Source organism: Diuraphis noxia, unplaced genomic scaffold (genome assembly GCF_037042655.1).
Source record: "Diuraphis noxia isolate RWA-SAM2 unplaced genomic scaffold, SU_Dnox_SAM2 contig0005, whole genome shotgun sequence".
Lineage (NCBI taxonomy): Eukaryota > Metazoa > Arthropoda > Insecta > Hemiptera > Aphididae > Diuraphis > Diuraphis noxia.
This window is the reverse complement of record NW_028301715.1, coordinates 43,319,919-43,345,987: the sequence shown is the minus strand read 5'-3', so window position 1 is coordinate 43,345,987 and position 26,069 is coordinate 43,319,919. Positions and strand designations below refer to the sequence as shown.

General features: G+C 31.7%; 1 protein-coding gene across 1 annotated transcript in view; it reads left to right on the top strand.

Moving 5' to 3' along the window:
* Positions 1-25,820, top strand: part of Oamb (Octopamine receptor in mushroom bodies) — a 47,986-nt gene extending 22,166 nt beyond the window's left edge. The window contains exon 2 of the mRNA XM_015516939.2: positions 21,252-25,820. Within this exon, the coding sequence (XP_015372425.2) occupies positions 21,252-23,114 (1,863 nt within the window). The 3' untranslated portion in view covers positions 23,115-25,820. The remainder of the gene's footprint in view (positions 1-21,251) is intronic.
* Positions 25,821-26,069: the final 249 nt, after the last annotated feature.

Sequence of the window (26,069 nt, the reverse complement as noted above, 5' to 3'; positions counted from 1 at the left end):
GAAATAAATCAATGTGCATTTAGAGTCTTATAAATTATATAATGTATCTTTACAATTATCCGGATGCTGGAATGCTGTACTTGATCGTACTTGTGTTTTTATGAGAGGCCGATGGGATAAATTTATTTTCAGTACACCTATCTGAAAGTAAGTTTTTATTAGTTTGTTTAATATCATAGAATATATAAAGTTAAGATGTAATAACTACAGTACTACACCTAAGTAATTACCACTGATACAAGAGCTTAAACGTGTAGGAAAATATTGTTTTCCTTAAAATCATAGTAATTATTGTGTAGTGTGTAACATTGAATTTATAAATTAAAACTATACCAAATATGTACAAAATATAAGACCATATTATTATAATGCATTTACCAGAAAATCTTAAATTTATTTTATTTTCATAGTTGTATTTTAACTATTTTATGTAACAAAAAATATCAGAAAATATTCGACTGACATGTTACAACATTTCGAAGTTTTGAAACTTAAATATAATAGTATGTGTATTGTTATTTATCTTGTTTGTAAAGTGAAAAGTTTTGAAGAAGAAGTTAAGTAAAATGTTGATGTGTCTTTATTGAATATTAAATCATTATATTAAAATTTTAAGTACAGAACTATTTAATTAAAATAAAAGACATACAATGTGATAGTAATAGTAAATCGGTTTAATATAGATTTTTAACTACGCACAAATAACGGAAATTGACATTGTTAGTTAAAATAATATGTACTTATTACAAAAATTTTATTCAAATAAATAATAAATATTATACTCAACCATAAAACAATTACTTAGGTATTTAAAATATATATATATTAACAAAGAATTTAAAATTCTAGTGCAAAAATTATGTGAAAATTTTATATATTAAGGTTGTGACGGTTTTTCCAATTTTCCGTAATCCTTTAAAATTTAAAATCATATTTTATATTGATATTGTTATCATAATAATTATTGTTACTTATATACTTTTCCTCTGATAAATTTTCAGAAATATATACAATTTATATTAACAAAAAATATTTTTTTTTTAAAGATGAAAACTTGTTCAGGTCAAATTAAAGCCCAAATTTTCACTTTATATACTTAGAGTAATCCTTGAAAAATGCGTTTGAAATGCATATTATAACTTTTATAATTATAATTTTAAAAATCGGGTTTTGATCCGACCTGCAAAATGTTCTTTTCTTTTAAATGAAATTAAAAAAGTTAATGACTACATACATGGAATGTCTACTGGAATTGATTGTTTTTCTTGTAAGACATGTTTTTGTACTAAAAACCCAACGGCTCATATGCCCTTGAAAAAAAAACAGTTTCGTAAAAAATGAAAAGCGATTATAATATTACAAACACCCTTTATATTAACAGATATAGAATATACTTGATTTAAGTAGCTATAAGTGTACAACGACTCACTTAACAATGAAACCGATTTTAATATTAAATCAATCAAAGTTCAAACAAAAAACCTAGTATATATATAATTCATTAGATTTACTGAAGTGAACAAGTTTGGAATGTTTTTAAATCCATTTGACACAAAGAACTGTAGTTCAATGATTATTTATTGATTATGATTCAATCGCACGAGCTGTAGATAATAGAAAATTTAGGACTTTTAATTTTATCAGTTTTATAGAAGAGTTAAAGTAAAAAATAAATTTAATATGTTTTTTTTTAGTTCCACACTATAAATATATTTTAATTTTACTATTATATGAGTAGAATAGATGTTTTAATATATTATGAATAACTGTTAAATAAAATATTGTAATAAATAAAATAGAATATCAAAATAACAAAAACAAAATCATAATCATTTCGACGAGAAAAACTTGTTTCATGACTATAACTTAAAAAATGTAAGATTTTATAACGTTATAGTAATTAATTATTTGAAACCTTACCACAAAGCATACAATATATAATATATATATATATTGTATGATAAATTTCTTAAACAAAATTGTTTTAAAAAGAGGGTTTAAAACGTCATCAAAACTATTTATCAATGAAAATTGTAAAGAAATTTGTAAAACTATCTAAGACGAAGACGTTGTTCGAAGTTACACGACAGTTTTAAATGGCTCGGTATATACTTACAAAAGGCGGACAAACATTATATTCGTATTTCTCGTTTTAGATCCGAAATATATACTTTATAGTATCGTGTAAAATAATATAACCATTATAATTCATGTTTAATAGCACTTGTGTGGTGTAACTTATTGTAACATACGTGACGTCGAACTTTGAACCCCTCCAAAAAAATAATAATAAATCGAATTTACACCACGCTAACAGTATACACGAGCCGATTATAAAATGTTTCGATTTTGTAATAAATATAGTATGTTATGTTTGAAATGGTGATAAAAAAAAATAATAATAATAAAAATGTCATGTTTTTGTTTTGTTCATTTGACCGTGTTCGCATTAAACATTTTCTAATCAAATTTGACATCTTTGGTATAGGTACCGCTACGCCGTTGGTACAATATTTCATTAAAATTTGAAATCGCCGTTTATTATTATTCCCATATGACGCCTGAAAATGCAAAAGCTTTTAACACAAAAACAGTATCACATAATTGCATGCATACAGACCAAAATAGAATATATTATAATTTGATCACAGTCATCTATAGCGCGTAGCGTTTCGCCATTTTGTGTTCACTACCTGCTTATCATAATATAATAATATTATTATATAAGATTTTAGAGAATCATTAGTTGTGTGTGGGGGGGGGGGGGGTATTGGTTAAAGAGCGAGTGGTGTGTGTGTGTGTGTGTGGTACGCACATTGCTGATGTCGCTGTTTTGCGTTTCACCTGACTAGATTTCTCGTTCGGCCGGTCGCACCACCGCCAAAAACTTTTATACCTCACCGATCTCGTCGACTTTTTAGTTGCCGCCAGAAAGTTGTGCGACCGCCTTCAAAGTTGTTCGTACAACGCTGCCAACCCGCCACCGCTGTTTTAAATCATCGACGGCGGTGATTCACGCAGACTGCTGCTGCCGTTACTATCTTACACAATGCAATATCATATATGTATAATATAACGACAACAATGAAACCGAGTAAACGACTGATGACTTGGGAGTCTCAACTCCATCAGTGTGTACATATTATGATATCCCAAGTATATATTATGCGTGTGTGTAAGTGTTCAAAAGCGTATGAGTTTTCCCGGGGTATAATGCGCTCTATACGCATTGTTAAAATAATAATCTCTAAATCTTTTTTTTCTGTTAAACTGTTCCATTTATATCGAGGAACAGCTTGAGAAGTACATTTGGTACTTACCCCTCAATCCGTCACATACGTCATCTTAACTCTTAAGAGGATGCCACATCTGCAGCAGCACGTATTATTGTTTACGTCTTACACATATACTTTCAATATCGAATGTATGTTTAGACCTGTACAGAAAGAACCGATTTTGTGTTGTTACCTTTGAGTGGTATTAATTGACCTATTATCAGATATCGAAGTAAAAACATTGTCTTGTATAGGTTTTTACCTTCACTTAAATTTAAAAATAACTATATATGAATATTAATATTATAATATTTATACAATTCACGTCTGGTTTTTGTTTTAGTATAAAGATGAGTCAAGTTTGATTTTTTCATCGGGTTTTCAGTTTATATAGAAACCGCCAAACCGAGTTCACACATCCTAACGTGGGTGCTCGCGTTGGATTTCAGACTAATCCAGTTGCCCTTGTTCGAAAAATAGGTACCCTAGATTTCTAACAAGTTAAGACTCCCTGAAAAAATATCCACGATGGAAAATGTACAAGGAGCGTACATAGCTGTTGTATTGCTGCCGTCTCAATTTTTTAAAAAAAAAAAACTTTACCCCGGGGTGATAGTAACAGACATTAACAGCTAGTTCCCTCTCGGTCCACTGAATACGTCTCTGGTCATACGTCTTGTAGGTATATATAGAACACGATCCGTAGCACTCTCATTGAATATTGGTTGTATTTTATAATACCGTCCGATTTACATCGACTTTCCGAAAATCCATAACGATCGACCGGAACTGTCCTGTACAGCCTACGCATACGGCTATATTTTTTATCGATGATGATTATAATAATATTAAAATATTATGTAATAACGCGTATTTCATATTATTATTATTATACGGCGTATATAAAGTGAGCTTAATGCATACAAAATTATCCGACCCTACTGCGAAAAAAAATCAATTAATAAAAATATAGCAAAGTTCGCTTTTGTTTTTTTATTATTGTACCGTCTTGGTATACATATATAACCCATTAATGTAATGATATAATATTATAGAAATAATACATACATACAAACCGTCGGACTGAAGACACCGACAATTCGATAGCCAGCGATTATAAATAAATCGCGCTCAAGTTTTCAGACACTCATATTAATATTATTCCGAAAAAATATTGTTATAATAATATTATCGTCAAGCGTGCGTGGGTCTATGTTTGTGTGTGGTGCGTGCGAGAGGGAAAAAATTTTTATAGCTTTTTTGGAAAACGTTCGCATATTCGTATATATAATATAATATTATGTGTAAATGCCACACGTGGGGCTGCTGCCTCTCGTTCGTCGCGAAATGGCGTTTTTGTAATTTAAGCATAATACTACGTGTATAGTACAATAATATTATATGAATATATTATGGCAATATTTTCATAACGGCAAGAGTTTGAATATATTTTAAACAGCGTAAGTTTTGGTTCGCGTAAAATGTCGTAGTTGGCACACGTGTTTTTACGACATTTTGTTGTACAAACTTTTTTTTGTTAAAATAAAATTTTAAACCGTTTGAGATTTATATATATATATATATTTTTTTTTTTTTTGAAACTTTTTTTGTCTTCTCTATTGTTTCATAAATAAACGCGTTGTATGTAAACTATTTTATTCACGTCGCCACCGGATCGAATACGCGCGGATAACCTTAAAAATTTAAAATATTATTATTATGTTACATTTGCATTATCTGCAGTATAAGTTAACATTGTAATAAAAAATCCGTCCGCCTACTGTGTGCCGGGAAAAAGGGTTTAAATCGGCGTAAAAGGTGCTTAACTACCCAACAGGGGTAGATATATGTTATATGATTATGGAACTGAATTATTATTAGATTTATGCGTGCTAAATTATCCGCGTAGGTTCTTGCTCGGCGAAAATAAAAATTGTGGGAAAATTTTTACTCATGAAATATACGTATATAAACATGTTATAATGTTGTGCTTGTATTAAATAATGGCACATGTGCTCTATATGGTTGAGTTAGTAAACATCAAATAATCAAATAATTTAAAATTACATCTACATATTTAAATGATCTTATTGCATGGTAAATGTTGATATCCATAAAATATGAGAAATATCGATTGCGTTTTATAAAATATACATGCACATTACAAACGAATAAAATATATTTTATATTCCGTATCTGCTATTAAATCATATTCTATTTCAAAAATAAACCCGAAAAGCTGAACATCATAAAACAATTTTTATAGTGTAATTTATATAAAGGTGAATAAATGTTCATATTTATTTATTTATTTATCATTTTAAAGAGCGGTTTTCAAAAAGCTGCCATTTAAAAAAAAAAAAAAAACAAGGAATGTACTGCAGTGTATGTTTCGTTGTACACATTTCACTATTTATAATAATTGCGTTTGAATGTACATGATTTTTTAAGTGCAGTAAAATAAAAATAAATATATTTTTCAAGTTAATTATAATTTCATTTTTACTGTATAAATGTATATAATTAAATTTTATGTTTAACAACATTATCTTATAAACAATTGTTATTATAACAAAAAGTTTAAACAGCATCTCAAAAATATATACAAATATTTAAAGTTCGTTATGAATCCATACTCATGTATATACGATAGCACTGTTTCGAGTTTTAGTTCAGTTATTCTCATTTTTATTGTTACTCGTATTTAAAAAAAAAAAATTTAATACCAATGTAAAATTAAATAAATAAGGTAATTAAGTAAAACTTTTATACTATATTTTGGTTCAAGTAATTATTCCAATGTTTTCAGACGGAACCTATTAAATTGTTACACAACCACTGATGATCATTAAGCAAATTTAAGCAAAAAGCAATACAATAACATGGCAAAAAAAACTTTATCATTTAATCAATAAAGTGATTTTTGGATTAACTAATTTTCAATAATAATCAATACATTTATTTAAATAAATGAAACCAATTTAAAATAATAAAATTATAGCTACTACGTGACACCCGATAATATGATATAATTTAATATTTAATATTAATTTTTAAACGATGAATTTATATATTATTGAAAATAGTTTCTACTCGCGAAGTATATAAATAATTATACGTATACATTGAATATGAATATTATTATTTTTATTTATTTAAACAGTGTAACAACAACAACTAATAGAAAATAAAGTTTATTAACAATCAATTGTCCGAATAAAAAACATAGAACAAGTTCTTCTTTGTCGACTGCAATAGTTTAATCGTTTGATGGGCTAATATATAGAAAATATATGTACATAAATCCAACAACTATATTTATATAATCACGATTGACCTTTTCTAAGTATTATGACGCCATTACATTATCAAAGTATCAGACTTATGGAATCACGATGATATTCGTACAAAAATACAAACGAACAAAAACTAAAAACAGTTATGACGAGACTCATTCCACATATATATAATTACGCCACTGTGAGTCAATTTACATTATAATACTCCTGAAATGTCAAGTAGTAATTAAATCAATCTACGTACTTAGACACGTAATAATATGCATAAAATATACAAATATACTAATGAATGTTCTAATAATATCATAATATGATTAACGTTATTAATTTTCTCATACTTTAACTATACGGTAAATATTTTATTAATTTATAATATTTTGAAAGTAATCACCATCGTTTTAAAAGTATACTATACATATTTTAAAATATCTATAATATTAAATTAATTTCAATACTGTATGCAGAGTTTTTTTTTTTTTTTTTTTTGTCACTTAGGCTTAAATGAAATGTACTTATTGGTATTTAAATGTACTGCGAAATATGTTTTGGAGGTTAAGTTAAATTTTAGTTGTATACCTAATGTAATACATATTTCGATGTGATTTTTATTTTCTTTCTAAACTTCACTTCATCGACCTACCTACGTATAGTTTTGTTTGGATGATCAAATGCTCAAATAACATTGTCTTCAAATAATTGCATATACGATAGCACTATGCATAACATTGATTTTTTTTTTTTAAACTAGAATAACTGATTGTACAATATGTTATATGATTTACAATAAGAAAAAATGGTATAAAAAATGATATATAAGATATGAAATAACAAAGAAGTTAAATTAAAACAACGTTGATTAAAAAATAGAATTGGATGTATTAAATTTTTAATGTACGTCAAGCAGACGCCGCACCACAGATCTTCATCAACATTATTGACAATCTCCATATATTAATTGATAATAAATTCTAATGATAAAAAAGGACGTGATTTTTATAACTTAAAATACTCATAACTCGCTTTAAAATAAAAATATGATAAAATGCCTAAGATTTTATCGAGATAAAAATCTTACCTTTACATTTTATTAGAGGTTAATTCACTCTAAATTTTAAACTAACAGAACTACACGTGTTCTGATGAGTGTAAAAATTGCTATGTTAGTATGTTACACACTTGTAAGACGGAAAAAACACATGTGGGTATAACGTCGTCTTCATATAATAGGTATATTATATTACAATAACAAACTTTAAAAATGTAATTAAAAAATAATAATATTTTTAGTGTAATAGTGATTACAATTCTTATAATCTATATCTTTAATTTTATAACCAGGCGAAATAAAAAAATACTTATCATAAAGATAAAATGTCGATGTGCCTATATAAGTATTGAATATAGCACAAATAATTTGTTGTCAAAAGCAATAAAAGTTAAGTTTTAATGAATGGAGAAAAAAACCACAACTTTTCCGTTGACCCTCTGCCATTTCAGTCCACTCGTTGCAAGTTTAAAAGTTTAGAAATAAAATAGTATATATTAATTGTTCAATACTCAATATTATACTTGAAAATGTTTAAAAACCATTCGATTTATCAAATTCAAAAGTATAGATTTTCATTTAAAAAAATTTAAACGTCAAAAACCATTATGGAAAAAAATTAAGCAATTTAATTTGATTGTAATAATATGTAATGTTAGGTACATAAAAATACGTCATATTTAAAAAAAGACCATTTTAATATTCATCATAATCTCAAAAATTGCCAGAAAAATAAAATCGTAAATATTTAATATGCTAATATACATATTATAATACATATGTCATACATTCTGTCATAGTACATTTAAAGTGAAATATAACTATTGTAAGTAGAATAAGTAGATACATAACAAAGTCTTAGAACTATAAAATTATATCATATAATATCTAGACGCATGGCCCGTGTAAAATCGTTTACGAAACGTTTAGTAAAGCACAACGTAATAATAATAATAACAATAACGATTTAACACTTAAGTTGATAATTTGAAATCGAATGATGCCTGACCGCCGTCCACACGCACGACACGCTCACGATTTATAGCACCGCGTGTGTATATGTTATACGTATTATATTATGTATGCTATTTAATATGCCTTATCCTCGTCGCTTTACACATTTTTAATTAGTATATGAGTGCGATAATTTTTCGACTGCAACCCTTACACATACGCACGCACATACACTAGAGCTTTGCACGGCCTGTTTTTTTTTTTTTTTGTAGACCAGATCGGACTGGATAAAATTAAAATAAAGCCAGACCGGGCTGGACCGTTTCATTCACAACAAATTATAAAAGACCGAAACTGAAAATTGCGCGTAATTTCATTACCTCGCGTTATTTTCATTGACCGATAATTGGTGGATATTATGTTTATAATATGTAGAACATGCAGCGACGTAGCGAGCTATTTTAGTGTTCCAAAACGTTATAATGTAGGTATGTTAAAATTACGTAATATTATGTTATTTATTTTACCACGTAAAATAAACATTTAAAATAATATTTTACCGAATTTGAATAGAACCATACCAATTTTTATCTTAGACGAGGAGACCGAACCGGATCGGACCACATTAAATAGCAATACACTAGGACCGAAAAAGACTTAAGACAAACAGACGTACACAGACACACATCACAAACGCACATTGATTATTACGTATTAGGTTGTACCTATATGATTGTATTACATGTAGGTGGGTTACTCTGGTACGGTGGCCAAACAAAGATAATATTTTTTTGAAAAAAATACCTCATCGCGGGCCCTTATATTGTTTGCAATAATGCAGCACAGGTGTAACCAAATCACCTAAATCGTGGGAGGGGCAGTGGTGGATATACCCCCAAAGTATTATGATACCACATTATTATAACCCAGCACGAGCTGCATTAAAAGTTTTACACGTACGCGGAGTGTGACCTTTATTCGCTTGCAGGTTTCTACCCACGATGATTCGGGATTTGTTGTTTTTTCGGTTACCCTCCTAACAACGTGGGGACGTCAATAACGTAGAAAGCCATTTATCGTACGCGCAAATAAAATATAACGTTCTTAAATAAACTAATCTACTTAACTAAACATACGTCTTGTTATAATAATATATTTAAAAAAAACTATATAGTGTTCAGAGACTTTGAGCACGTTCTCAAATTCTCAACGTCTCCGTAAAACTGATTACGTACTTTTTGCCACATGACATTGCGATTCTGGACACACTTTAAACTGCAGAGATATTATTATAAATAGGTGGACCGCGCCTAGAGAGAGAGAGAGGTCTTGATCCATCATTGTTAAAACCCTTCAGAATATCATAGAATAAACGACATGATATTTAGGTAGGTATTTCACCTTTCTATATAAAAATAATCAATTTACTACTATCAAATACAATAATATAAATATTTATTAATAATTCAAACTTTAATAGTGGAAAACTGATTGTAAGAATTTATATAATAATATTTTTAGTACATGATACATTTTACTACCAGTCTGTCTCTCTCACTGAATAGTTAAATCGTCTCAGCCTCTCAGGTGAACCGCGGGTATAGGTAGGGGATTGAGGAATGCGCAGTCCATCTCTTTATAATAATAATTAGGTCTAAGGCTAAACACAACAAAACATTTAAATTAATTACATTATATTACGTAGAAAATGAGAAAAAAAATATTTGCTATCTTCCCGGAAGCATCTACGGAAGTGCAGCACCATTGGTATAGCTATAACATCATAAATATTATTTGTACTACGGATTAATTGTGATATTCTGCTTTTAGCAAACATTCGGGAAAACATTGCGCCACATCAGTTTCTTTAGATACAAAAAAAATAAAAATTCTAACGAGATAAATCATCAATATTTATATTATTCGACCGAAATGTTTATCAGACCATTTAAAGGCGTCATAACATCACGCTCTACATTGTTTTATGATCGCTAAATATATTTATTTATGAAACTTTACTCCCGAAAACTATGATATGATTAATATTGTAAACGTTTACGCAAACATATTATAATTTATATTATTAGTACAGCACGAGTGTGCTTAAAGTTTGGGAACCCTAAATTTGTATTGGGATCATAATATTATATGATAATATACAACGATTAAAGATAACTCTAACTACCGTTTAAGACTTATAGCAGTACACATTCAATTAATATTTAACGGTTGCATATGTGTGATCTCCACAGCAAATAATTGAGAGTTTCAAAACTTGTACGAGAGAATGCACGTTATGCATACATATACATTATGTTATATATATATATATATGTGTATATATATATTAGCTGATCCCGTGCACTTCTTTACCCATTTAAATGTACTGAACCTATATGACTCAAACTTTGTTCAATTTGTTATTTAATAATCGGTGTACGGTGTTCAAAACTTATCTTAACTTTTCCGTTACCGTGGAATAAAAATTCCGATTTGCAGAAATATAATATTATCAGGTAGGCAATTTACCTGTGGTAGATCGCGGACTTCGTGCTGTTTGTACGTAAGTGTATGATTTAACTCTAAAGTATTAAAGTTATGCCAAGTTTGTCATTTTCACTTAATTCCACTTTCTATGGATTAATATTATAACCAATTAATACAAAATCCTTGATTACGCTAGCAGTATATTTTTATACATATAAATAGATAGCTGAATATTGCCCGGCGTTATCCGGAGAAAAAATAGTGATTTATACTGTAAGTGATAGCCGCTTTCTTTCGTCAAATTTTTTATTTGATAATATTAATACGCATGTCCAGATGACAACTCTCTCTGTCTGATGTGCATATAAAAATTTAGCTAACGCATGCGCATTAAAATAAAAAATACGACCAAAGATAGTGGTGAATACAACATAACATTTAAATCGAAATAGGCTAACAACTAATAAAACTCATACCTCGCGTTTTATATTAAACTTTTCAAAAAGCGCAGTCATTTTTATTATTTTGGAAAAATGCTGCATAACTACCGATTGACCAATATTTCTTTATAAACAATATTATTAGTTTTTTCACCAGGGGCATATATGTATAAGTTTTTTTCTGAGCTTACACGGGAGGAGGCAACATAAAATTGTCCATGAGTGAATTAGGGATCGCCGATGTCAATCCCTGCAACTTTCATCGTCTGTCCTTGTGCCTTATTAATTGACATTGCAAAACAAAGTTTAATAGGAAATTGGACACGTTTAAATTCGAAGGGATACTCGTTTGTTATCATTGGTATTCTTGGGATATACCTATACAATTTGACCACTCGCTGAACCGGTAAGAATTTCAGCTACAAAAGATAATATTTCTAATCTCATTCCATTGTACAATTTGGGAGCATTTAAATTTCGCGTGAGAATAATAGGCGCACCAATTTTTAAATCAAGTTTGTGTAGGAGGGGGGGTCTAATGGATTTAATGAGTTGAAAAAAAAAATGAAAATCGAGCATCTTAGAATAACCGGCGGCCGTCCGACACGCTGAGTGGTCAGGGAGGGGATCGTATTGTAGTGATTTTGGTTATTTTGACATGTTGCCAACTGCCAAGTCTACGTAACAGACCATTATTTATAATAATTGATAACTCCTTTGTTTATTAAGTTAGAGAATCGATCAAATGCCATAAACCTTTTCCGCAATGATCCCTTCAATTAAAAACAGAAAAAATCATAACGATCGGTTCAGTAGTTTCCGAGAACATAGGCCTCAAAGGTTTTCATTTTTACATTTATATAATATATATATTTAAACGTATGTATATGTATATGCATCATTATTGTACATAATATAATATTATATTATATTACCTTAATAAATAACTGTGTCTCGTAAACTTATATTTAACTATGAACTAAATAACACTAAACATTTATAATTTACAAATTATATAGTATAAATCTCTTAAACTTATTACGATTAAAACTCTACTCTTTATATGAATGCAAAATTATTGTACAGCGAGACTTGAGTTGTGCGTAATACAAAATATAAAACATTTATTGTAATAGGTATTTTATTTTTTACCAATTAAAATGCACAAACGAAGAAGAAGAAAAAACAGTGAATATAAAATTAATTCAAAATTCACTCGTAAAATGTTATAATGTTTATTATTTTTTCTTTTAGTGTATTTATTTTTTTCAATTATTTTATTGTATAATTGAATTGATATTTAAGACAATAGCCAATAAGTTTAAATAATAAGCCTTTATTCTTATTTCGTTGTACAAATCTATCGAGCATTGAGGTCAGGTAATATTGTAATAAATAATAACTTTAATAACTACAATAACTAATACCTGTATGTAAAACAAGTATTAGTTATTCAACGTTCAAAACTATAATTGTCTTTTATCATATATAATAATACTAAAATGTTCAACAATTATTTAATATTTGTCATTTATTTTATCTAGCATATCATAGCACAAGAGTATTTTTAAACTATGAGCAGGGATTTCAAATACTTGCAGCAAGTGGTTTTATATAATACAGAGATTCAAATAGTTTTGAAGTTCTAACTTTCTAAGGCATAATAAAGAAATTCGTTTTAAAGTTTCAACTAAAAACATTTAAATTTTCCCTATACTATAAATTTTTAGTTAAATTAAATTATATATTATTTACATAAGCATGAAAAAACTTTAATTACAGTTAAATATTTTTCATTTTTCTATTCAACAACCAAGTGAATTTTTTTAATTATAATAAATGTCAATTATTGCTACCTATAGTAAATAATAAATAAATAATTTAAAAAGTTATTTATTTATTGTATTTATAAAAACTTAACACCAATAAATTGCAATGATTAAGTGTTTAGCTTACTTGAAAATTATTTATAATATCATCAAAAATTTTAATTATATTAAATTACGCTTTTCTTTATAATTATTGTTGTTTTTAAACAAAAACATTGATGACCAAAAACGTTTAACTATATATTTTATCTTACAATGCGACGTTAAAACTTCATACACTGAAGCTATAAACTAACTTATAACATGCATTATATGGGTACTTAGTTTTTAAAAAAGTTACAAATTTTATTGATTAACTTAATGTTTATTAAGAACAAAATAATATTTTTATAAGCTTAATTGTGTATCGATTTGAAATTGTATTGAAGTAACTTACCAGTATCCAATTAAACTGCTATACTTTGCTAAGCTTTTATGAACTAAAAAATTATATTTTCAATATCATTCCATAAAAAAATAAGTATTCGTTAACTTTAATACATCGGATAAAATTTTTCTATTAATAATATCAAATCATAAAAGTCCAATAAGCATTCTAGGTATAGTACGTGAAAATATCGTTTTAAAATGAGTATCTTCAGCTGAAAACTACATCATATTAATGTGATTATAGCGAAAAATAAATAAATTGCCGTGTTTAAGATTTTCCTGAAGTGACCTATTAACATTAATACATTTTATTTTCCACGAAGTATTTATTGGTTCATGTACATATCAATAAATATTAATTATTTTATTTTGAAAATTACCTATCAAATTTAATCAACACCAAATTTTTAAGACAGTTATATTTTAATCTGCATAAAACTATAAGACTCGACGAGTACTAAAAAAAGTAGAAAACAGATGACAACTATTAATGAGTAATCAACTTAAAATGTATCTGATATAGATTCTATATTTTAAAATACATTTTTATAATTTTTTTTTTCAAGTTAAGTGACTAAGTGATCTATAACACTATTCCATTATCGAATTCATACATCAATCTTGATTTATGAAGATTTTACTATTTAAAATAACTACCTATACATGCTTGTTAGTCGACTCTGCAGTGAAGTTGTGTAAAGTATAATATAATATCGTTAACAAGTTTGACGTTTGGGATGATGTAACGGCCTCACAAGAATATCGAATAGTCATTAATACACAATAATGTGTAGAAATATCGGGGAATAACGTTGGATGATGATCGTTCCTTCAAATGTATTCAATCAAATTTTCAGAAAGAAAACTACTAAAGTCAGGAAATAAAATTGTATATGTCAAAACAAGAAATATCTCGAGGAAGATATTTAGTGGGTAAAATCGGGACTTAAATCGCATTTAAGTTTCTTAATAAAATTGTAAAACGGTTTGATTATCCATTAATTATATTCTGAGATTTTTTAATAATATGATAAATAGAGTGTAGGAACTATGCGTGTCCTGCTTTTAATGTAGGAGCATTAAATTTGGTATTTGTTAAAGAAAAAAATTATCTTCAGTTACCGTTTACCCGACAATCGACTAGGTTAGGTTACGACACATACGGTTCGTCACATTTTACATAACACAAGGTTAGGTAATAGTCTATAACATTGAATAACGTTTTTCCAAAGATAACCTAACCTAAATCGCGCACTTTTCTCGGAGTGTTAAGTTTCTAACTTATCATATTCTAATACAACAGATGACTTCCTTCGTATCCTGCTGTTGCCGTAGACATTTTCTTTGCGATGTTTGGCTGAATAGTAATTAAAATCGATTTATTGAAAACAAAAAAAATCCAAAAAGTGTTTTCAACAATAGACTAAATCAAGTGTCGGCAACCTTTTTGATGTCAAGGGCCAAAAAATAAAAATACATTTTTTCACGGGCCATAATTTAAATACACCTTATTTTATTTAAACGAAATGTTGTAGTAATTTAAAATTTAATTTATTTAAGTACTTAGTACATCACTGGTTGGTATACACTAATTATCGAGGTATCTACAAACAAAGTTATACTAATAATTACACGTAATAATAATAATAAAAAAATACATATTAATGTATAGTATAATATTGGAAAAAATTAATAAATAAAAATTAATGTGATTTTTGAGTTTGAATAGCATCAACAAGTTTATTGATAGCAGGTTTTATTTTCGATGTAGAAATTCTCAATACAGCGTTTAAGTGACCATCGGTTAATCGTGAAGCATATTTGCTTTTCCGATATTTCATTAGTGAAAAAGTTTGCTCCCAAATATGGTCAACATTTTTTTGGATAATAAATTATTATCGATGTTTAACGAAACGTAGATAACGTGTACAATGTTTCTATACATAATATCTATTTTTGTTCAATAATTGTACAACTAACTTCTCGTGAGAAATGCCAATTTTTATCAGCAAAGATTACGTGTTGTATAATATTTTTAAACTAACTATAAATTATTAAAATTATTATCGCGGGCCGCATTTAGACTCTAAATAGTAATGTGTAGTTCGTGTATTATTAAAATATTTTGTGTTGAGAAAATTCATAACACACATGAAAGCGAACCTATAATTTCCACATTTTTAAATGTTTTTTTACGGAAAAATATTTCAACCATCATTGATACGTCGTGTTGTCACGATGACACGGTCAGCGTCAGTTTATATATATTACTGTTATTCATCGAAAGTCGCCTAGACTCACCGGCGCCGGTGTCATTGTGTGTATATATATATATATATGTATAGCTGTTATTTCGGTAACTTTTTTTTCGTTTTTCGATCAACCATTCCGACTGCTGCTGCAGTTGTCTCCACACTGACATGCACATCGCGTCTATAAATTTTCATCGTTCCCAGACCACTTTTTCGGGTGTAGGTGTAGCGCGTCAGGCGTCGAATCGCGAGTCGCTGTAATACATAGCAGTCTGCCTGCAAAGTTTCCTAACAGGAAATTGACTGATCGCCGACAAAAGTAACGTCTCTCGTATGCATGACAATAATAATAATAAAAATATAAATAGACATGGCTGAACGGAAAAGTTGTGTTATTCTATATGTATAGCTGTCAAAGCGTTTGACCTTTTATACTCCACGTCAGACCGTCCGCTACGTTATCGGGTGGACGGGTGGACGGTCGACTGTAGTGTATACGTACCTATGTATATCTATAAAGGCTCCCGTTACAAATCCCTTTTGATTCAATGGACGTTTTTGAATTTACGCGATATAAACGAAAACGCTGTCGATAAACGTGACAAGTCGGTGTCGCGATAATTGCAGCGGTTGCATTACTCTGTCGAAGACACCGCGCTCAAGGGTCGCGCGTGAGTTAATATCGAGGGAAAAAAACCCATCGTCTCATCATTGTCACCTCACGATACAAGATATTTTTGTTTTACGTTTATAACTGTATCTTTGTATACGTATATATATATATATTGGTATATAGATTCGAGATTATGAATTGAGACGTACATAAAAGAAATACGAGACGCACTCTGGGACGAAGGTTTGCTCGGTAGTTATTCCATCATTATTGCGTGATATTATACCGCAGGAAAACTAAATAAAATATTTTCAAATCATCTGCAACAAATAAAATATAATCCAATTATAATTTAATATGTACCTATAACAATTATTTACCCCACCAACTGCACAATACCTACGAATCAGCAAATCCACCGCGTGTCTGTGTGTGTAAATAATATTATACAAATAACAATATGTCGAAACAATAATAATCACATAACATAATTATACAGAGTTGCGTGTATATAATATCGTATGGTACTGATTTCGACGCAGTTACTCGTAATTCAGATGCATTAATCGATTAAACTATGTTTTTATATTTTACGTTGTTGAATATAGGTAAATCAAATAATCAACCGAGAAAAAACCGGACAGGCCAGACATCATAATATTTTACTATATATTCGTAATGTATTGATGACGTCGTGATTAAGTCTTAAGTGCCTTATATATTTTATATTAATAAAAATACGATTAACCTGGAAAAAATATGAATTATTCGAACACACCGTAATAGATAATTTAATCGATAAATACATTTAAACGTATACATTTAAGATAAGAGCAGGTGTTATAATATTGGAGTCAAATTTATAATGATAAACTAACTTTTTTAAATGATTTTGCGCATATGAAGACGTAGATGAATTAATATTGTGGTATTGTTGTAAATTCATAGATTCATTAAGTTATCAGTTCTATAAATTCTCACGGATGTGAGGAAAATAAAATAAAATATAAAAATACCATGACTATAGTACAATATTTTATCATAATATATATATATATATATATATCATAATATATATATATAGGCAATATACGTCACAATGAACAAGGTAAAAAAATAGTACCTATAGGAATATTAAAGGCACCTGATAATATAACCTAACGAGATGCGCCCTATGAAAAATCATAACGATACTGACAAATTAGAGCAAATCTGTATCGAAATTTGGATGCATTTTATGTATCTATCATCGCGCCCGTACCACATAAGCCGTTATAGCTATAATAGCGTATGTGTCTCACCACACACCATCAGCTAATATGCTACAACAGTACACCCCCTCCCCTTCCCTTCATATGCTCCACAGCACCACCCATATTATGCACCACCAACCGCCCTCCCCCCCACCCACGAAAAGCGTGTACACAACATTATCCGTGCACCGGCAACGTTATCCTGTGAAATATTCCTCTCCTGTTTGTATCACTTTTTATCCGCGATTCATCCACTTGTATTAAACAAACACGCGAACTATATTATATCATGATTATTGTTATAATTGTTGTTCTTAAATGATAATATTATTATTGTATTGATTTATCACGAGCGTTTCGAGTACTGTTCGAACCGAACAATTCACGGCGCGGCGCACATATTATCACGTGCATGTTTTATAGATATACGATGGGCAAAAATTAAATCCACGAAAATTCCCAGTCATCATACACGCGCGTTGTGTACTTGTGTACAATATGACGTGATAATATTATTATAATGTCATGACGACAACAGCGGCTCGAGCGTTTCGTATTTATGTTTTATTTTTTGCTCGCACACATACTATGTAAACCGATAAAACGGAGAGTAGTGTGCGATACATAATAATAATAATAATGTGCCAACGAATTTTAATCATCGACAAAAAAAAAATTCACGCCACCACTTTATGAAACACGTACACTGACCCGTGAACTGTGACGGAAAGTTTTCCGTTGTAATAACGTAACCTGACCTGACCTGACCTACGTAAATGTTTTTTTTATCGATATTTTACAATAATTAATCAGGTGCGTTACCACGTTGCATGGCAAGGCCAACATTTCCACTTGAAGATTGTTTGATAATATATCATTATTTTCATTATTATTAGGTAACAATTAGTAACCTGCACAAAACAAAAAAACGTTATAAGCACACACGACGAGGTCCCAGAAAATAGTTTTATGATGTTCTGGGTTACCTACGGAGTGTCGTTATTCTAGCACCGTCGTCCCTATTTTTTTTTTTAATTTCAACCGAGATTGTATGTTATTATTAGGGCTATAGCTATGGGGGGGGGGGGTAGTGGGTTCAAACGCCCCTTTAACAAAGAATAAAATGTAAAAATATCTAATATAATAATATATTCTAAAATTTAAAATCTTTATTTTTAAAATAATTTTGTTTTAACTGAATAAATACTGAATATTATATTATAGTAAATTTATAGTTAAGTGTCCATGGTGTATTGATAGTGCCTGTAGTGCATTGGTGATAAATGATAAGAGTTTAAATAATAAAACAAAATAAAGGCGAATAATTCCAATCATTGAATGCATTGTGCTATTTAGTTACCAGAAAAAATCTTTTAAGAGGCAGTATGAAAGATGATGAAAGACCCTTCCTATAGAAAATTCCTTGCTATGGCCCAGGATATTATAATTAATTCATACCTAATAAGTAATAATACTATTTGTCATACCCATTATATAATTTTTATTACCACCAGTTGGTCGGCGTGGTTAATAGGCAATTTTGGTACATAAGAGTACAGGCGGTTAATATTATAATATTATTATTCTTCCGATCATGGCACTCTGTAATATTTGACAGCAAACAAACATAATAATTATTGTGGTGTTTTATTTTCGATCCGACGACGATGATAACTACGATCACACTGTTTGTCAACTTATCTACTTCCACCCGTGAACGATTTATTGCGCGGTTAAACATTGCGAACAGAGGCAAATTCATAGATGTCAAATATTTCGCGACAACGGACCAACCGTTTTAATCATAACACGGTTAAGTTGTCACAATGAAACCATTGACCTGTTATACAATATAGATTCGTTCAGTTGTTATATATACATAGGTAGATGTTGTATTGAGGAAAACGAGATTACAACGTTGAACAGATTGCAATAAAAATAATTGACCCGATAAGAAGGTAATCCCGTAATAATTCCTATTCTGTTGGTTCTATCATGTATGCCGAGACAGAATGAGACGTATTATAATAAAGTGTTTTATTCAGTAAAAAAATATTACGAATGGTTATTGTATTTTTCTTTTATTTCTGTATGCCAGCTCTCGGACAAGGAAATGATAAAATATAATATTATGTCGCATCGCAAAGAAAAATATTACTAGTCGCAAATACTAATTGTCAATGTTGGATCTATAAGTATCAAAAGATCGGGATGAAACTATGTATTTTACTATCGAGAGTCCATAATAAAATGTTTGTTCATAAAATTAATTGATGCATTAATGAATTTTTTTTTTTCAAACATCTTAATGAAAGTATAATGGCTTAGTATAGAAGACTATTTTTTTAACGCATCAAACTTTTACATTGAAGTTGTTTTTAACACTTTTCTTGGCAAATTTTACAGGAATATCGCTGATCAAGCAATATAATAATTACGATCATGAGAGAAATACTCGAGTATCATATTATATTGTTATCACAGCGTACGGTCACTTTACTTACGTGTGACTTTTAGCCAAGACGCGTTCAAGATGAGAAAAAAAATAAATTATTAAATATTGTAATCATTCGAAGGGCTGTAGGTGAAAAAAAAGTGTGAGGCCGTCACAAACGTTAAAAGCGTAAACATGATACTATGCTTTGCGGCGTTAAAATAAATTTTCGTTTTCAGCGAAAGTGCACGTCATCGTCGTACATATAGTATCATTACATTACACACGTTGGGCTGTAGGTTTTATGATCGAATACATTATTCACATGTACGTTTCCGACAAATGAGGTTGGAGAAGTGCGAACCAGGCACAGAGTAGGGAGGGGGCGTGGTATCAACAGGAATGAAAAAAATGCATTTCGAACACACTTTTGTTTCAACACTTATTCAGCAGATGCGTCTCGACATCGTACGATACATATTATACATACTGACACTGTGCGTAGATACACTAACAGCTGAGCACTTTTAAAGAATAATACTGAGCGCCAATTTGTGTCAATTTACTATTGTCAAAACTCGGTAAACTATTTTAGTTATAAAATATGGTAAAAACGATGATATCGTAAGTTCATATAGGAATTAAAAAAGTTGATAATTAAATCAAAAAATTCTCATATTTTCTTAACGATTTCTCTAATCGCAAAAATAAAATAAAATATATTTATTACAATCATATATTTATTGTGGATCTCAATAGAATTGTAAATTTGTTCGTGGGAGGGAGGGTGATTGGGAAATGGGAAATAATTTCTTATACCTTTCGTCACCTTTCGATATTGCCATATTAAAAAAAAAAAGTGTAGGTGTTTGCTTCTAATCGTAATAATAAAATTAATAAAAAAACAACACTGACCACGCACTTGTAATGTCACGTTTCAGGTGTGGCTGTTCGGCGATTACCTGTGCTCCGTGTGGCTGGCCGTGGACGTGTGGATGTGCACGGCCAGCATCCTGAATCTGTGCGCCATATCGCTGGACCGGTACCTGGCAGTCACCCGGCCGGTGCAGTACCCGAGCCTGATGACCAGTTTCCGGGCCAAGGTGCTGGTGGTGATCGTCTGGGTGCTGAGCTTCGTCATATGCCTGCCGCCGTTGGTCGGCTGGCGGGACACGCACATACCGGCCGAGGCGTCCACGGTGCTGATCCGGAACGAGCTGTACCGGAACGGCACCGGCAGCCGGCCGCAGCAGGAGGAGCTGCCGCCGTCGTGCCCGTGGATATGCGAGCTGCCCAACAACAAGTGGTACGTCGTGTACTCGGCGTTGGGTTCGTTCTACATACCGATGTTCGTCATGCTGTTCTTCTACTGGCGCATCTACAAGGCGGCCGTCCACACCACCCGGGCCATCAACCAGGGATTCCGGACGATGCGCAGTCGCCGGACGTTCGGCAACCGGTTCGACGAGCAGAGACTCACGTTGCGCATTCACCGCGGCCGCGGTTCGTCACTTAAGCACGCGGCCAACGCGTCGCCGTCATCCGCTACTGTCGCCGCGGCCAACGGCCCGGGCGGTGGGTCGCCGGACGTAAACCGACCGCCGAACAGTCGGCGGGCGTCAGTCCGGCGCAGCAACCACGAGCGGATCAAGATCAGCGTCAGTTACCCGAGCTCGGACTGCATAAGCGCAGCGGCTGCCGCCGCGGCCGTGGCCACCGTTACCACGGCCAACAACTCGGTAGACGCAAACGGAAACTCACCGCCCGAGACGCTTAGCCAAAAGTCTCGGAGCTCGTTCTCGTCCACGACGTCGCCGACTAGTTCCAGTCCACTTTACGCCGTCCATTACACGGCGGCCGAGACTTACCAACACCAGCGGGCCGCCACCGTCCGGTCGGTGGCCGACACGTCAGCGTGTCAGTTGCGTGTGGCCGGTGGCAGCCGGAAGGAACACCGCCGGTGCAGCGCCGGCGACACGGCCTCGCCACACTCGCGTCTCCTGTTGACGTCGTCGTCACCGGGCGGCGATCATCACCACCACAACCAGCACGGTGGCGGAGGAACAACGGGCGGGCGACCGGCGTCCTGTTCCGTCGCGTCAGTCAAAGACCAACTGTCGCCGTCACCGTCGTACGACGAGTCCACTGGTGGCGGCTGCGGTGGTAGTGGTGGACCGGGCGCGGGTGGAGGAAGCGAGGTCGGACTGGTGCGCGGTGGCCTCGGGTCCTCGAACAGCAAGTCCAAGTTCACGTCGAAGATGATGGGCGGCGGCAAGCGGAACATCAAGGCCCAGGTGAAACGGTTCCGGATGGAGACCAAGGCGGCCAAGACGCTGGGCATCATCGTCGGCGGTTTCATCGTGTGCTGGCTGCCTTTCTTCACCATGTACCTGGTGAGGGCTTTTTGCCCCACGTGCATACAACCCACCCTGTTCTCCGTCATGTTCTGGCTGGGCTACTGCAACAGCGCCATCAACCCAATGATCTACGCGCTGTTCAGCAAGGACTTCCGGTTCGCGTTCAAGCGGATCATATGCCGGTGGTGTTGTTGGGCGTCTGCCGGCGACTCGACAGCCGGTCTGGGCGGCGGTCTCACCGTTGCCGACTACGGCCGGCGCAAGGGTTCGGACGGTTCTCAACTGGGAGCTGGCGGCCACGGTAGCGCGTCGCCCCGGAACAGGTACATCATAACGAGTTCCGGTGCCGGGGGCGGATGTTCTGACGAGTGCAGCACGCGCAGCATGCGTCTACTCCAGTATTCGGACAGCGAACCGCTCAACGAACCGTGTTCGGACGACAGGTGATGGACACTGCGTGAGCGGCTACTCCGCCGCTGTATAATGATGTTACTAAAAATATATATTATATAGTACACAGGTACGACTGTCCTGGTCGGTGCGACCGATTGTTTTCGCATTATTAATTATTATATAACTATTAAACGAAATAATATTATATTATATACAAAGAAACTAATATAAGATTATAAATATATTTATTATTATTATTATATTCGATAAAATATTATGTATTTCCGTTACCCACTCATTATTATTATTATTAATATTATACGCATTGTGTAATTGCATATTATTATTATGTTTAATCCTTATATAATATTATGTGTAAACCGTTACAATATTCTGTTGTATTTTAGTCTCGATTGTAACGTCTTAAGACGACGAACGAATATTGCGAACACGAATTCCGTTGCGTTGTCATTTACCGTCCGATCGTTCTTATAGTATTATTATTTAAACGTACAACCCAAGACATCGATTCACTCCGTTTATTTATAGTAATAATATTATAGCACGTATACATAAAATGATAATAGTGTTCGTGGAATTATTTTTAAACATTTTTTATTTCATTTTCAACGACGAAATTCGCCATAAATAGCGGCATGTCAACGCCCTCGCTCATAAAAAAAAAAAAAAAAAACTAAATATCGGTCTGCGAGAGCACCAGTTTTGAAAGCGTATAATTATGATGGTGAGATATATTTATACACAGGGTGATTCCGAGCACGCTAACCACACTCTGTTTTCTTTAATAACGTATAGGTAGTTATCAAAATCTGTTGTTTTTAGTTTTTAAATATTATGCAATAGACTACCAGAGGGCCGCATCGTTTTGGAGAAAATTAGAATCGGTTCCTTTTCCACAGCAGACAAATTATTTAGCGGACGATTTATCTGAAAATGTTGACGTACCGGAATGAAAATTCGAACGAGTAACTTATGAGTTATTTAATTAACTATTTTTGTTTCCTATAAGGTAGTAACAGGTCCACAAAAATGGAAAATATGAAAAAATGTAATATGGGAGCTATAGTGATTTAGACATTTCAGTGATTAATATTCGACATTGATAAATTTTTTTTTTAATGGTCCGATTACAATAATTATAACACTAAATTCAATTTCACATCTAGTTTATGCTTTTTCAACAAAATTTTCAAAGATTATTATCCTTGGTATATAATCATTTTAAACTAATTGAAAAACTACTCGTTGGAATTTTTTTATTACGTAAATCATCATTTTCAAAAAAAAAATTAAACGATAAACATTTTTTACATTAAAAACAGTTATCTGTGTTTGAACTCGCCTTAAGAATAGTATAAAAAAATTCTTCAAGGATTTGAAAAAAATAGTCTTTGAGGGTTATAACATTTAAAAGTTCTCATAATCAAAACTAGAAAACAATCATTGCTAAGCTATGAAATTAAATTAAAATACGAAAATGCTGTGAACACTATCGGTGAATCACTCTGTATTTATTATACATATATTCAAAATCGGCACAAACAGCGATAAAGGTCATATTTTCGTAGGCCGTTTTTTTTTTTTTTTTTATCCATTTACACAATTGAATCGAGTTCCATGTAATTTATTACCGCACGACTTTAAGTATAGACAAACTCGGCAAAACTCAAAAGCAAACATAAACAATACCGCCCTAGTTTGGACGATATTTTAAAACAAAACATGCATATACCCGCATACTCTGCAGCCCCACGGATTCTTAACAGCTGATCTTGTATAATGATCCCTAAACAAATCCAATAAATACGATTTCGAATCTGCTTTAACGTAAAATTACGTTTTACTATAAGTATTTACCTACAATATTATATAATATTAAACGATTAAAATAACGCACTTCTAGAATGATTGCAAACCGAATCGGTTATTGTTCTTGTATACGCATTTTATTTACCACGACTATTGTTACTTAGGTATAGACAAAACAATATGGGTACTATACGCTTTTTAAAGTAATGGAAAAATTGTTGTAAACAAACTAAACTCAGTTAAATGGATTTGATTAAAATCGTAAGAAAAAACACCGTTCAGTGATAAGACAAGTTTAGAAAAGTAGATATTATTACGTAATAATACTTACTAAAGTAGGTATTCATATTATTGAACAACTGATATTAACAATACGTACAAAACATTGAACAAAACATATAATGTCACGTTTGAAAAATAAAATAATCAAACCAAGCCAAAGATTGGTTTTGAGTTTGATTGAGAATTTGAATCCATACAAACGGATGATCGTAAAATGCATAAACAGAATAGATAACTGTGAATGGGACAAAATTTCGTCCAAAACTTACCGGAAATGTAATAAGAAAATTGTATAATTTCACTGTAACTTAATGACTTAAATTATTTAATTTATGCAGAAAGTTAAATTTTTACTCCATGTTTCTATCGAACTCGACGAGTAACATAATTATTTATCTGTAGAAAAAACAATAATTATATAAAAAGCAAATAATTGCATCGTCCTATACTCCTATTATACTTATATACAACACCCATCACCGTAATTTTAAGTGAATATAAAATGTCAGGTATTTATATAATATATACAAATAATATAATATTTATGTACGATATTCAATATATAATAAACAAAATAAACCATAAGACGATTTTTGTCAATTATTAATAAAACATGTACCTAATTAAATAAAAAAAATTGGTATAATATACCTACAACTGTTTTAATTTGTTTCAATAGACGTGTTGTCTAGTTGTTGTTAGGCCTATGTCCTCAGCACCCCCCCCCCCCCTTAAAAACGTACAATATCCGATCGTTTGAATCTCATTTGTACCTCGAGTCTCATCGTTAGTCTATTGATGGTATTCAGATGATTATCCTTGGTTTACTTTTGGAGGTGCCGAAGTCTCGATTCCGTTCACCCTGGATCTTGTGCAAGATAAAAGTTTGTCTATCGG